The 16,215-nt window shown below is 42.5% G+C and overlaps 1 protein-coding gene across 2 annotated transcripts in view; it reads left to right on the forward strand.

Moving 5' to 3' along the window:
* LOC124775824 (graves disease carrier protein-like) overlaps nt 1-16,215 on the forward strand; it is a 186,694-nt gene that overhangs the window by 48,690 nt on the left and 121,789 nt on the right. For both annotated transcript variants that reach the window (XM_047250658.1, XM_047250657.1), the window contains exons 2-3: nt 6,650-6,742; nt 15,360-15,493. In XM_047250658.1, the coding sequence (XP_047106614.1) occupies nt 6,650-6,742; nt 15,360-15,493 (227 nt within the window). The remainder of the gene's footprint in view (nt 1-6,649; nt 6,743-15,359; nt 15,494-16,215) is intronic.

Genomic DNA, 16,215 nt, shown 5'->3' on the forward strand with positions numbered 1-16,215 from the left:
GGATAACGACGTCGCTCGACTAGAGTAGCCAGCATCTTGTCCAGACATGAACCCTATTGAACATGTCTGTGATAGATTGAAAAGGGCTGTTTATGGAAGACGTGACCCACACACCATTCTGAGGGATCTACGCCGAATCGCCGTTGAGGAGTTGGACAATCCGGACAAACAGTGCCTTGATGAACTTGTGGGTAGTATGCCACGACGAATACAGGTATGCATCAATACAAGAGGACGTGCTGCTGGGTATTAAGAGGTACTTGTGTGTACAGCAATCTGGACCACCACCTCTGAAGGTCTCGCTGTATGGTGGTACAACATGCAATGTATGGTTTTCATGAGCAATAAAAATGGCGGAAATGGTGTTTATGTTGGTATCTATATCTATTCCACTTGTCTGTGCAGGTTCCGGAACTCTCGGAACCGAGGAGATGCAAAACTTTTTTTGATGTGTGTATGTGCGTCGTAATCCACGGAAAATATGTATCTCGATACGTACTTATCAAGGCAGCCCCGGAGTAATTAGTCCAGCTAAACGTGCACCAAGAATCTTGCGTTTCCTATATAAGTCTTTCTTGCATGATCTACTTAGAACATTATCGGAATCAGTAGCAGGTTGTTCTATGCTTTGACAGTTAAGACGTATCTTCATTTTACGAAAGTTCACTTGAAATCGAAAATTATTCTTTCCAATCAGTTGCCGCTGCTTATGATGATGATGGTGGTGGTGGTGGTGGTGGTGGTGGTGGTGGTGGTGGTGGTGGTGCATTTACAACTGTAATGTTTATCATCAATGCCATTTCTAAGAAATGAAATTGCTGCGGCGATTCCCCGTGCAGATACATAGCGGAAATTCTTCAGAGTTTCTGGCAATGCTGACATAAATACGTGGTTTGTCACCGGTAAAATCATTTTATCTGTTACCTTGTCATAAATTAAAATCCATCAATTGTTTTGAGAAAAGTCCTTAGGAAATACTAAATTAAGACACTTAAAATATTCAGCTCACTGTTTCCACGGTGAGTGGTTAGTTAGTGTTGGATTTAGTGAATCTTAATACTGTATTACTACAGTCCATAATTTTTTTTCTTCAAAAGGGAGCCATGATACTTAAAAGGTTGCTTATCTTTCTATTTAAAAAAATTGACCAATTGTAATTAGGACTCGCGCACGGAGAGTTCCGTACAAAGTTAAAGTTCATCCATCCTGGAATGGAGGCTGTCAACGATTTTTGTTTGTTATCGATACTGGCAAGATATTAGTCTCAAGAAGTAAAAGACTGTATTAAAATCTGTACAGGATTTCCGCAGACAAGCCCGGACATACAAAAAGAAGCGAGCAGGGGACTTAAGTTTGTATATGTAGAGAGAGAAGATTTATTAAAACATTTTTTATTTACTTACTAGCACATGTCTACAATTTATGTTTTGTGTTTGCATGCAGTAATGTTCGTCTATTATACTTTTGACGGATGATGAATGCATTGTATGCTCAAATGGCAATATATATTTTTTGTGATATAATTACAGTTTAACAAGTTTCAGATTTATTACTTTATTTGTAGTGTGAAATCCTGTGTCTTGCCGAATTTCGTGACTCCAGGTTATGGGGAAGTACCCTATAGCTTTTGATGAGTGAGTTTTCGAGTATCAAAATATGAGGCATAGATGGCCGTATATTTTCATTCCATTGATGTAGAAGCGTAAATTTTTTACACCTCCAAGGGACCATAGGCCTTTGAATGTGACATAAAATTGAACTTAATACGACAAACTGTTCCGAAGAAAAAGGGTCTTAAAAGGCGGACCGACTAACGTCCAGATAAAAACGAGAAAAAATTTTTTATCGTGTGATACAATTATACATTAATTATTTTCGCATTTGTTACGTTATTTGTATTGTGAAACCTTGCTTCTCGCGTAATTCCATGATTCTAGTGCAAAGGAAAGCAACTTGTACTCGTACATGGGCGACTTCTCGAATATCAAAGTATGTGACATAAATGCTCATATCTTTTCACTGAAGTGACTTAGAAACCTAAAATTTTTACACCTCCAAGGGACTATGGACCTTCTTCATATTTTACATAAATTTGAACGTTATACGTCTCCGTGTACCTGAGAAAAAAGGGTTCTTTAACAGTCGGACGGACGGACGGACAGACGGACCAACAACAAAGCGATCCTCTAAGGGTTCCGTTTTTGCAGATTGAGGTACGGAACCCTAAAAAGGTAGAGTATGGGAAAAATTTATGAGTGTTAGTATCCCCACTCAGTCTGGCGTCTGCATAGGTGAACACAACTTTACTAATGTCCTGCTTCCACTGCTTGAATTTTGTGAAAATGAAACAAAGATAACGATAACTAATGTTATATGAACGGAGAATATAAGGGAAGTAAATTCGTCGCAGTAGTTGGTTTACCATAACACCATCACTTCGTATTCAGTTTTGGCAGATAAAGCTTCAGATAGATGACAGGCTGCACTTCAATGGTATCACTGTTTCCAGTTTCCTTGAAAATTAAAGGCGGCAGTTGTGATCTCTCAGGTTTCCTCGGTGCGATTGATTAACAGTGAGCTTCCGAGTGTTAAGCCGAGTTGCTGTTATTTTCATTTTATGAACAATATTTCGACGACCGACACAGCCGACCTCTTCACGTACTACGACTTTGGCTGTTGCGTGTACTCGCTGCCTCGTCTCCAACCAGACACTGAACTATTGTTGGTCTCACGCCACTATTTATAGCAGATTTCGATTCCTGGTGCTCACAAGGGCCTCTGAAGCTCTGCAGTTAACCTGTCAGCAACTTATAATGTAATCCGTAACTCAAAAAAATGGCCTCAGACTGTCTTCTACGCAACAATGAACATGGCCAGTATAAATGCTGCTATTGTTCAGCGATCAAATAACAATAAAAACCAAAAGCGTCGTAATTTCATAAAAGCTCTAGGCTGTATGCTCGTCAGTAAACATTTGAGTGCCAGATAAGAAATACCTCAACTGCGAAGCACTCTGCGTAAGAGAATCAGAGAATTTAATGGGGAATCTTCACAAGAATCGACTGCCTCTGTACGGAAACGACGTCAAGTGTGTCCCCATGCTAGACATCGTAAGACACTTAGGTTTGTGTACGCTTGTCAAGAACACATTGTTCGATTCTGCCAACAATGTGCTATGGCAAGAGATGATTAACAGCTCATGTCAAAAGTTTATTGCTTATTTTGTGTTCGAAGAAAATTTATCTCGTAAATAATTAGCAAAAAATCCAAATTACTGATGTGAATGTATGGTTTTGTAGATTTAAAAAGAAATGTAACGTTAAGAGCTGTTAAAATGATTGTTTTGTAGACTTTATGTAAAAATTAAGTAATAAAGCATTCGTACGCTTAATGACGTTTATTTTTATGAAAATCCTTTAATTAATAAATAATTCACAAATTTAACTCCCATCGATTGCTGAAAAGTGCCAATAAACACTTAAAAAATATAAATGAGAAACGGGGTCAATATGACCCTCGACATTCTTGATATACCCTTTTTGCATCACATTCTCGCCGGGTTGAGAGAAGAACGGACGGATCCCGGATAAAAATGCAGACAGAAAACTTCATGCTCCTATTTCCACACCTCATGCCATCACCATCTGTCATAAAGAAAATCGGTGCAGGAGACTGTGGTCCACAGAGCTCTAAAACTTTTCAGACAAAGATATCCTCAGCGAAGAATTAAAGCATGTAAGAATAATGTTACAAGGGGATTGGATACTCAGAGCTTCAAACTGAACGGCAGTCAAAATCAATAAGGCATAAGAAAGAGGTCGAGATTGAGACCTTATGCTGGCCTGTTATCTGGAAAGATAGATAGACTCCTACGTAAACATGGCATTCAGTGTATTTCGCTCCCTTCAACTAGTACGAGAAGTATCCTTTGCAGTATTAAAGACGATGTAGGTCTCCGAAAGTCGGGTGTTCTTCGCATTCCATGAGAATGTGACTTGTCTTACAGGAGGCAGGCCATCAGAACAGTCTAGGAAAGATACAAGGAACATCAGCTACGCACCCGACTAAAACGCGCAAGCAAATCACCTGCCGCCGAGCAGTGCGTCGAATATAATATAATTAAATGAAATTCGAGGAGACCAGTATCATGGTGCAAACGCCAGATTCTGAGACAGCATAACTAAGGAGCTTATTGAAATAAGGATGACAGAAAACCTAATAAACAGGGACGGAGGTTTCGTTTTAAATCCTGCTTGGAGCCTGGCACTCAACTTCTTAAAATTTCATCGGCCATCATAGCCCCAACAGCTGGAAAACGCTGAAAGAATACGCGTTTCACGAATCACGGAAATATCGGCACGAGATCTGAAAAACAAAACGTCATCAAAGGGTGTGGTGAAAGTCGGGAATAAATAGTGGCGTGGGACCAACAATAATGCAGTTTGCAGTTTGGTCCAGGCAGCGAGTACACATCAGTAAAACTCGCAACCCCTGAAGAAAACCGATGGGTCGGCTGTCGAAATGTTGCGGATAAATAGAAACAAGAACTGGGCAGAACACCCGAAGGCATGTTTTTAACGGCGGCAATTATTTTGATAAAACTGGGTGTTTATTCCGCAGAGAGTGAACCGCCTATATGTCACTCTGGCAGTGAACTGAAGCGTCGAAACAGCCAGGTACGCGTTTTCTGATCAACGTGTAGAACTTACCGACCTCACGTTGTACATTCTTGAATAGCCTTCAAAGGCATAATGGAGACAAAACGTGTAAGCTGTAAACTGCAGCGTTCCAGTTAGCAATGCTGGACTCGATGTTTCTGAATCTCTTCGGAATTTCACCTGGTCGGGGGTTCGGCAGTGTGTGTTTCCAAACGAAGGAAATGTGTCATAAGAACGTCATATGTCTAACGATTTTTCAGTGTAGAATAAGTACTAGTTCAAATGGCTCTAAGCACTATGGGACTTAACATCTGAGGTCATCAGTCCCCTAGACTTAGAACTACTCAAACCTAACCAACGTAAGGACATCACACACATCCATGCCCGAGGCAGGATTCGAACCTGCGATCGTAGCAGCAGCGCGGTCCCGGACTGAAGCGCGCAGAACCGTTCGGCCACAGCGGCCGTCTATAAGTACTAGGATAATGTGTGTTCTCATAGATACAAGTCCATCGTTTCTACTTGTATCAGTCTTTCGTTTATAACTTTCTCGAGAAACTTGTACATCCACCTCAAATGCCTATGAAATTTACTTTCCTTTATTATTAAAGACTCGTTTTTCACGCCATTGTGTCCATAGTTTCTTCGTTTTAGTTACAGTTTCTGAACATCGTGTTTCTTGTTCGCACTATGCATCCATCATACCTTATATACATATTCTTTGGTAAACTGTTTAACTTTGTATTATTTTATTCTATTTTGTTGTTTGACTTCCATTTTGAAAAGTTGCCCATGTATCGGATGCAACTGTCATGTTTTTTGTCTTCTGTCAACAGCAATGTTAGCTGTTATTTTTATATAGTTGGTTTGATTTGTATCAGTTACCTGTCTAAGCCTTTAGCTCAGTCGCTTCGTTGAGACGAAACAGGTACAGATATGTGATGTCAAATATTGGTCGTTATGTTTGTATGTTCACTTGTCGAGCCGGTAATATCTTGTGCATACTGGCAGAAAAACACCTTATTACGTATGCAGAAAGCATAGAAGCAAGGCATCTTTAAGAAAGTGTACGAATATTTGATGAGATGTCACATCTAGAAAATACATATTCAATCACTTCGGCATTACTTCTTAACACGTAAACGTTGTAAGATTATTTCCTACTATACTGTCATCAATTAATCGATACGGATGAAATGTAGGGCAACTCGATGTGGGTATACAGGGTGAACATTAATAAAACTGACAAACAGCAAGGGCGGATTCGTAAGTGCAAATGGAGGAGAAAAGGTCACGAATCCGTCCTATAGTTTCTCGGTTTTATTACTGTTCACCTTGTAGAAGCGTCGACCTTTAGGCAAGGGCAAACGACGGTAGACATCCATCGGAGAAGGAAGAAAGTGTTTAAGGCAGTACGTCTATCGAAAACCACCGTTGGGAATTGTGCGCCAAGAGATGCTGCTGCTTCATAATAACGCCCGCCCCCATATCGCAAGTGCCGTAACGCATCTACCCTGTAGTTCTGATCTCTCCCCACGCGATCGTCTGCCTCCGGCACCTTAAAAAAGGCCTTGAAGAGTGGGCGATTCTTGACGGACGAGGATGTGCAGCAGGCAGTTAAGAAGTTCTTCACGTCGCAGGACACAGTGTTTTACCAAACGGGTATCTTCAAGCTGGTGTGTCGGTGAGATGATTGCCTCACTGCTCGCGACGATTTTGCCTGATTGGCATACCCTTTCTGGACTGTACGGCCTCCGAACGGAAACTTTGAGATTGCCCCTTAGTACCGGTTGTTTCCAAAAACTACTACTTTTTCTATTATTGTTGATATTTTCACTACTTCTTTGTAAGACATTAATACTGTGTAGTATCTAAAGTTACCATTCCCTTTTTCTGACTTTCATGTGGTCTGAAAGCTGATGTTCAACGTTATTCAGAAGCTGCAAGTTTAATTTGTATTATATGTTTTACCGTAGTGTTTTTATTTGCAGGAGTGGCTGGTATGTGCTCCAAGACCGCCGTTGCCCCTCTTGACAGAATAAAAATCCTGCTGCAGGCGCACAACAAACATTACAAACATCTGGGTGAGTACACGCTACGTATTGGACATGCCAGACTGCGCAGAGCGCATCGAAATTTCGTAGTTAAGAAAGGGAATAAACGCTAAAAGTAATTAGATGAATGTCTTCGGACTGTGCATATTTCAGGGATTTGCTTCGGATGATGTCACTTGAATTAAATCATGTACTATAAAATAGTTTACCTAAGTATAGGTTCTGCTGAAAATTAAGTTTCGCCAGGAGCAACGTCAGCAGTGTATTGTAGATGTTTTTCGCGGATCGAGGACAGATATAAGGTAAAGAAACTAAAAACGAAGATAATAAAACATAAACGGCAGTAGGTATTGAAGTACAGACCCTGAGCATCGATTCGATCATTGAATAAACTTGGTCTCCGTCGGACTTTCTTACCACGGAGCAGAGTTAATCTCGCCCAGCCGGCCTGTTGTCGAGACGTAAGGCCGTGCCAGCTTACTTGGCCGGGTATACGTGTTTAGAGACCGCGAAGGCCAGTCATTCAGTCAAAATAATCACACGTGCCGGACTACATTGGCTTTTCGTGTGGTGTAGGGTGGCAAAGACTTGTGTCATACTGTGTACGACGAGGAGTTGTAACCAAAAGCATATTCTGAGTTCGTATACAGTAAATTTTCTTCAGAGAGAAAAACTTCTGTCCACAAATCAAATCGAATTTAGACATCATCGCTCGTGCGAAACTCAACTTGCCTGTCTCTCGCACGATACCCTGCAAACCGTGGATGAAACCCAACAGGTGGAGTGCATATTCCGAGACTTCCGGAAAACTTTTGACACAGTGCCATACTGCATACTGTCAACGAAGATCCGAGAATAATTTCCCAGATGTGAGAATGGTTCTAAGATTTCTTAAGTAATGCTACCTCGTACGTTGTCTTGGATGACGAATGTTCATCAGAAACAAGGGTGTCGTGACGCGTGCTCAAGGGAAGTGTGATAAGACCGCTCCTGTTCTCTTTACATATGAATGAGCTGATGGACAGGATAAGCGGCAGTCTTTGACTGTTCTCTGACGATGCTATAATGTACAGGCAAATGTCGTCCTTAGGTGACTGTGGGAGGATACAGGATGCCTTGAATAGAATTTACATTTGGTGTGGTGAATGGCAAATTGCGCAATATGCGTCAAAAAGTAAATTAATGCAGATGAGTAGTGAGAACGATTCTCTAATGTTGGATTATTGTATTAATGGTGGGCTGCGTGACACAGTGACCTTGTATAGCGACATGAAATGCTATATGCACGTAAGGTCAGTTGTAGGAGAGGCGAATGGTCGACTTCGGTTTACTGGTTTATACGAGTGTGTAGCTCATCTCCAAAGACGACCACTTACAGAATACTTGAGGATCCATTCTAGAGCACCGGTCGAGTGTTTGCGACCCCATCAGGTCGGATTATAGGAAGACATCGATGCCATTAAGAGGCGTGCTGTTAGATTTGTAACCGGTATGTTTGATAAACACGCGAGTTTTACCGAAATGCTCCATGAACTTAAACAGGAACCCCGGAGGGAAGATGATGTTCTTTTTGCTAAACACTACTGAGAAAGTTTAGAGAACCGGCATTTGCGACAGACTGCAGAACGATCCTACAGCCACCAACATACAACTCGCTTAAGGTTCACGAAGACAAGATAAGAGAAATGAGGGCTCGTACGGAAGCGTATAGACAGTAATTTTGTCTTCGCTTCATTTTTAGAGTGGAACTGGAAAGGCAGTGGATCAAGATACTCTCTGCCATATATAGCGAGTCCACTCGTAAGACGCGTCAGGCGCATTTTCTCTGGTGTTACGGCAGATATGAGGGGCAGTCTAATGAAAATCGAACACCCACCACAACGGGACAATGTAATTGGTCCCATTCAATAGTAACCACCACGAGCGTTAAGACAGTTATCGACTGGGAGACGATTAATTCCTGTCTCGTAAAATGCGGTCGGCAGCTGACGGCTCCACAATCGCACCCACTCTTGCACTTCCTCGTCCGAGTGCAATCGATGTACACACACATCTTTCTTCAGGTCGCGGAAGATGTGAAAATCACACAGTGAAAGATCCTGGCTGTACGGAGGGTGTTGCAGTGTTTCCCAACCAAATCGCTGAATTGTAGTCTTCGTCTGATTGACAGTGTGATGTAGGTTGTTATCGTGCCCACAGCATTCCACAGCCCGAGGCCAAACGGGTAAGCCAACAGTGGAAACATACCACGTCTCCCCCGCCAAAGAAATCCGAAGCTGTACACACAAGTTCCGATAAGGCTATGGCGACCTTGTTATTCGACTGCAGGGACCCTCTCTTCGTTGAGTTTCTCGAGCATGGAACCTCAATAAGCGTGCAACGCTATGAAGACAGTTCGCAGGAACTGCGGCGCGCCATAAAGCCAAAACGCCCAGGAATGCTATTGGTCGGAATCATCTTGTCGACAACGCCCGCCACAACACTGCCAATCGGACGAAGGCTACGTTCAGCGATTTGGTTGGGAAACACTGCAACATCGTCCGTACATCATGGTCTTTCACCGTGTGATTTTCACATCTATGGCGACCTTAAAAAAGACATGCAGGACGTCGGTTTTTATTGGACGGGAAAGTGCAAGTGTGGGTGCTTTTGGGGAACTGTCAGTGGTTCAAATGGTTCAAATGGCTCTGAGCACTATGGGACTTAACATCTGAGGTCATCAGTCCCCTAGAAATTAGAACTACTTAAACCTAACTAACCTAAGGACATCACACACATCCATGCCCGAGGCAGGATTCGAACCTGCGACCGTAGCGGTCGCGCGGCTCCGGACTGAAGCGCCTAGAACCGCTCGGCCACTCCGGCCGGCAACTGTAAGTCGCCGGCCGCGTTGTACGCAAGAGGAATTGATCTTTTCGTCTCCCAGTGGATAACTGTCTTAACGCGTGTGCTGATTACTTTTCAGCGGTACCATTCCGTTGCGTTGTTTCACCTGACTGCCCCTTATATTTGGAATTTCGTTTTTCCAACGTGTTTCTGAAGTCATCCCAAATAAATACTGCTTATGACGTCTTTCATGCGACCCAGTGTCGACGGAAAGCGTCTGTTTGTTTCGCGTTAAAACCAAAACCATTTCTAAAACGCATTACTCCGTGCCCGTTCGATAGTGCGGTCCTAGATTAATCTAGTGCGATATTCGTTTTATAGATATGTATCAACAGGAACTGTAATACACGGAGGATAACCAGTACTTCAGCAACGACAACACCGCCCTGGTCGTCGCCGACTGCTACCACCATGCAGCAGCACTGCTCTGTCGCTGCTAGAGTACTGGTTCAAAATGGTTCAAATGGCTGTGAGCACTATGGGACTTAACATCTGAGGTCATCAGTCCCCTAGAAATTAGAACTACTTAAACCTAACCAACCTAAGGACATCACACACATCCATGCCCGAGGAAGGATTCGAACCTGCGACCGTAGCAGTCGCGCGGTTGCGGAAAGAAGCGCCTAGAACCGCTCGGCCACCCCGGCCGACAGTACTGGTTATTCTCCGTGTACTACGGTTCCTGTTACCACATATCTATAAAACGAATATCACATTAGATTTTCCGAGCGAGGTGGCGCAGTGGTTAGCACACTGGACTCGCATTCGGGAGGACGACGGTTCAATCCCGCGTCCGGTCATCCTGATTTAGGTTTTCCGTGATTTCCCTAAATCCCTCACGGCAAATGCCGGAATGGTTCCTTTGAAAGGGCACGGCCTACTTCCTTCCCCGTCCTTCCCTAATCCGATGAGACCGATAACCTCGCTGCTGTCTGGTCTACTCCCCCCCAAAAAACCAACGCACATTATATTAATTTGGGACTGATATCGAATGGGCACATAAAATTCCGCATCAAAAATCGTTTTGTTTGTAACCTGAAACAAATCGACGATTCGGGTCGAATCGGGATGCCGTATGAAAGACATGATGAGCAGTACTTGTTTCAGCGGATTTCATCTCGCATCGCAAAGACGAAATTCCAAATATCTGCCTAGACACCAGAGAAAAGGCGCCAGAAGGCTGTTAGGAGAGACAGCCTGATTGTACACACTGACTGGAAAAAAAAGTAGCAGCACCAGCAAAGAGTTGTGCAACATAAACGAAAGTTGGTAGGCGTGTTTCTACATCTGAAGGATGATCTCTATTCAAATTTCACGCGAGTCGCGTAAGAGTGGCACTAGTACCTTTGAGATTGGACATGGTGAGTTGATGTTGGTCAAGAGTGCCTTTAACGCGACAAAGGCGCCATTATCAACACCCCACTGAGGTTGAGCGAGGTCATTTAAAATGGCTACGAGAACCTATATGTTCCTTCTGTGATATTGAAAAAAGACTTAGCAGGAATGTAGACAATGTCTGCGAGGTAAACACACTGGACCTACACCTGGTTATGGTCTGGGGTGCGATTTCTTACGACAGCAGGAGCACTCTCGCGGCTATCCCAATCAACCTGGCTGCAAGTTTGTACGTCTGTCTGGTGATTCGACCTGCTGAGCTGCCATTCGAGAACAGCATTCCAAAGGGTGTTATCCAACGGGATAACGCTCGCCCAAATACCGCTGTTGTAACCCAGAGCGTCGCTATGTTGACTTGGCCTGCACGATCACCAGATGTGTCTCCAGTCGAGCACATATGGGACATCATCGGACGACAACTCAAGTGTCACTCACAAACAGCATTAACCGTCCCTGCATTGAGCGACTAATTGCAACAGGCATGGAACTCCATCTCACAAACTGACATCAGGCACCTGTACAACACTTTGCATGCACGTTTGCATGCTTGGATTCAACATTCTTGCGTTTGTACCGGTTGTTAATGTATCAGCATTTCACATTTGCAGTGGCTGATCTCGCGGATACATTAACCTGTGATCCTGCAACGTTAATCACTTAAAAATGTTATCTAGACAAGTGTATTCCCGAAATGTTATTACTGTTTATTAATTAATTATTTTTTGGCGTTGCGATTTCTTTTCGTCAGTGTGGGTAGACTCCACTGCTACTGTACAACGCATAGCGGAGGGTACTTGTTCTGATATTATCGATTTTCTGTCCTATCAGTAAACCCTCTATTCTTTAAAGAATCGAACTCCCTCGTATAAAGCAGCTTCAAACGCCTGATAACAAATGAGTTAATTTTTTTAATATTTGACATTAAGCGTGTAAGCGAGAAAAAGCTTAAAAAAAGGTTTGAAATTATGTTTAAATTTTGTTGGAAGTCGCTAAGTGGTCTCATTATCAAACGCTCTATGAGTATAGTCCAGGTAATTTGTGCTCCGCTTTAAGCAAAAGTTAGTTGTTCGCGCATCTGAATGTCTATGACGTCATATCTCACAAAATACATGTAGTACAATGATGTATTTTTGCACACACTTTCAGTGATGTACGTATATACTATATGCAAATGTGTAGCTAATACAGTCAGTAGTAAAGAAGTAAGAAATTAAAACGTTGTGCCTGATGCGGAAGTTTTACTGCCTGAACAGCGAAAATGTAGTAAGTAATAAAGCTTTCCATCATTTTGTGGGCAGGTGCCAGCGATAAAAAGTTTCGTAAAGGCTTTAAATTGTGTGTAAAGTTTGTTGCAAGTCACTAAGTGCTCTCATTCTCAAATACTGGTTGAATGTAGTCCGGTTATTTGCGTGCTGTCAGTTACTACGCCTCAAGAGGTGTACATAGTTTTAGATGTAATACTTGTTTTACTGTGTTAAATCGGTAGATTAGTATTATACCGTTTTAATGAGTAGGTTATTACAGCGTTTTAAATTATTAAATTCGGTCAATAATTACACGTAGTATTGAGAATCCAAATTTTTGTTGCCCCTGGAAGCCGGTGGGTAGGGAACTTGTAACTGCGATCATGCACCTCGTTTGGCATTTACTAACATTGACTCAATTCACGTGCTTGTGTAAGGAAAATGTCTATATGTATGTGTACGTGTCCTAATCTCTGTTGTCATATGTATGATGCCTGCGCAAGATAGACGGTGGTGGCAGCATAATGATGGCACCGACTTCTTCGGATATGGGTTCTTACAATTTACTTAACATGGTTCGCGAAAATCCAGTCGTTCTTCTCCGATTTCGTGTTTAAGTTATCCGAGCATTTCTGTTACTTTTGTATATGCTATTATCATCTTAGAAGCGCGTCTCTGAATTCGTTCAATGTCAATTGTAAGGCCTACTTGATAAGAACTCCAAACACCGGATCAGTACTGTAGAAATGGTCACACTGACGTCTTGTCTGTGTTTTTCTTTGCAGATGCATTTCTCTTTCCGAGAAGCATTCCAACAAACGTATTTTTCATTCGTCTTTGGAAATACTGATTTTCTACATCTATATACATACTTCGCAAGCCAACATACGGTGCGTGGCGGAGGGTACACTGTACCACTACTAGTTATTTCCTTCGCTGCTCCAGTCGCAAATAGAGCGAGAGAAAATCTAGTGACTATATATCTCAGTATGCGCCCTAATTTCTCATATCTTACCTTCGTGGTCCTTATGCGAAATACATGTTAGCGACAGTAGAATCGTTCTGCAGTCAGCTTCAAATGCCGGTTCTCGAAATGTTCTCAATAACGTTCCTCGAAACGAATGTCGCTTTACCTCCCATTTGCAGCCCCGAAGGTTCTCCTGAGCACTTACGTGTTGCTTGAATCTACAAGTAAAAAATGTAGTACGCTGGCTCCGAATTGCTTCAATATCTTCGTTTAATCCGATCTATCGCGGATCCCAAACACTAGAACAGTACTCAAGAATGGGTCGCACGAGTGTCCTGTACGCGGTCTCGTTTACAGATGAACCACTCTTTCCTAAAACTCTCCCAGTAAGGCGAAGCCGACCGTTCGCTTTCCCTGATACAATCTTTACATCCTAGTTCCGTTTCGTATCGTTTGCAACGTTACGCATAGATATTTAAACGATGTGACTGTGTCAAGCAGGACACTGTGATCGCTGCATCCGATCATTATGGGTTTGTTTTTCCTGCTCATCCGCAATAACTTACGTTTTTCTACATTTAGAGCTAGCTGCCATTCATCACACCAACTAGAAATTTTGACTAAGTCATCTTGTAGCCTCCTTCAATCACTCAACTTCGACACCTTCCCGTGCACCAGAGCATCATGAGAAAACAACCGCAGATTGCTGGCCACCCTGTCTCCCAGATCATTTACTTATATAGAAAAAAAAATGGCGGTCCTATCACACTTTCCTGGGACACCCCTGACGATACCCTGTCTCTGATGAACACTCTCCGTCGGGGACAAAATATTAAATTCTATAACTTAAGAAATCTTCGAGCTACTCACACATCTGGGGACCTGTTCCATGTGCTCGTACCTTCCTTAACGTCTGCAGTGGGGCACCGTGTCAAAACTAGAAACATGGAGTCTGTCTGTTGTCCTTCATCTATAGTTCGCAGTATATCATGTGAGAAACGGCCAAGCTGAGTTTCGCACCAGCGATGCTTTCTAAAACTATGCTGATTCGTGGATATAAGGTTTTCGGTCTCAAGAAAATTTATTCTATTCGAACTGAGAATATGTTCAAGGATTCTGTATCAAACCGATGTTAAGGATATTGGTCTGAAATTTTTCGGATCCTTTCTTTTGCCCTTCTTATATACAGGAGTCATGTCCGCTTTCATCAGGTCGCATGGAAGTTTGCGCTGGACAGTTAATTCGCTGCAAATGCGAGCCAACTGATGGGCCAGTGCCATAAAGTACTCTTTGTAAAACCGAATTGGGATTCCTCTGGACGTGGCGAATTATTTATTTTTCAACTCTTTCTGTTTCTCTGCATCAGGGATGCTTGTTACTATGTCCTTCATTGGAGCTCTATGCGATGATAAAACGACAGTATGTTTGCACGATCCTAGTGCGTGGAAGATTTTTTAATTTTGCTATATTCTGTAACCACGCTGATTGTTCGCCCGATTTCCTATCTTTCCCTAGTAGTTCCTCTAAATACTAATACCATTTGACGTGCTCTAGATGTTCGCTACTAATTTTGTTATCAGATACTGTAGGTTATTTGAATTGTTCCAGACCTGCTGTTCTCTGAAAAGGAAAAATAATCCCTAATATTGATTTAATATTTATCCATTTACTTTTAAGTCAATGTCAGTAGAATTAGAGGGCAGCTGTTAACATCCGAGTTTTATCCTCATTGCAAAATGGAAATCACTTTGAATATGATCAATTCGTTGAACAATATTAATTACGCTAGTCTGTTCAAATGGCTCTGAGCACTATGCGACTTAACTTCTGAGGTCATCAGTCGCCTAGAACTTAGAACTAATTACACCTAACTAACCTAAGGTCATCACACACATCCATGCCCGAGGCAGGATTCGAACCTGCGACCGGAGCAGTCGCTCGGCTCCAGACTGCAGCGCCCAGAACCGCACGGCCACTTCGGCCGGCTACGCTAGGCTGTAATTCTAATTCAGGGAGGAGCAGTCTCTTTATTGAGATACCGTTGTAGCGTTTGTAATGAGCAGTCGGAAGATAACAAAGTACAAGGAGCAGTATGAAACTTCTTGGGACAGTTACATTTCCAAAGCTAACACTCTTTTCTTCAATGTTCTTTTAGGTGTGTTCTCGGGTCTTCGGCACATCGTGAGGAAGGAGCGGTTCTTCGCTCTGTACAAAGGCAATGGGGCGCAGATGGTGCGGATCTTCCCGTACGCTGCCACGCAGTTCACAGCTTTTGAGCTGTACAGCAAGGTAATCGAGCTGAGCGACTCTCTTCGTCTGCCTCTCACTGAAAGCGTGTAATCTCATTTCTATGCAGCTCTGCCGCTCTACTTTACATAAACACGATGGTAATTAACTTTAGAATGTATATGTCCGCCTGAGGAGAAAGTAAATTTTCTTAGTTAAAGAGCCGAGACAGCTTACTTTGTGTTAAAGAGAGAGTTCTGTGTGCTACATGCACCATCGCCTTGTTGTTATTGTTATTGTTGTTGTTATTATTCAGACTGTCATAGTCTATTCACTTATTTTCTCCCAGAGAAGTCACGTCTACAGAGGTTCACGGTTAGTAGGGACTCTATTGTAAATTAAATCGTACACGCCGAGCAAAATGACACATTAGCGGACATTAGCCTCTTTTTTATGGAATGGATTTAATTGTCCATTCGATACACTTGACTGGGATTTCTATAACTTGCTTTAGATGATGGGCAATATGGTTCTTCTGGATAGCTCGCAACCGATGTATTGCATGTAGTTGATCAATTATTGGACTTAGTATCGAATGTTCTGCAAGTAGATGGCATGTAAATCCTTACATTATTTCGAACTGGAAGAATTTTTATTTGAAACTGAAACAGCAAAGAACATTGATGCTTCAAAATTTGCCACTTCGTTCAAAAGCTACACAAGAGCCAAAGGAATGTATTGTAGGCTTTCCGTTTTTCTTCTAGCAATGAACACGACAATCGTTT

Source organism: Schistocerca piceifrons, chromosome 2 (assembly GCF_021461385.2).
Source record: "Schistocerca piceifrons isolate TAMUIC-IGC-003096 chromosome 2, iqSchPice1.1, whole genome shotgun sequence".
Lineage (NCBI taxonomy): Eukaryota > Metazoa > Arthropoda > Insecta > Orthoptera > Acrididae > Schistocerca > Schistocerca piceifrons.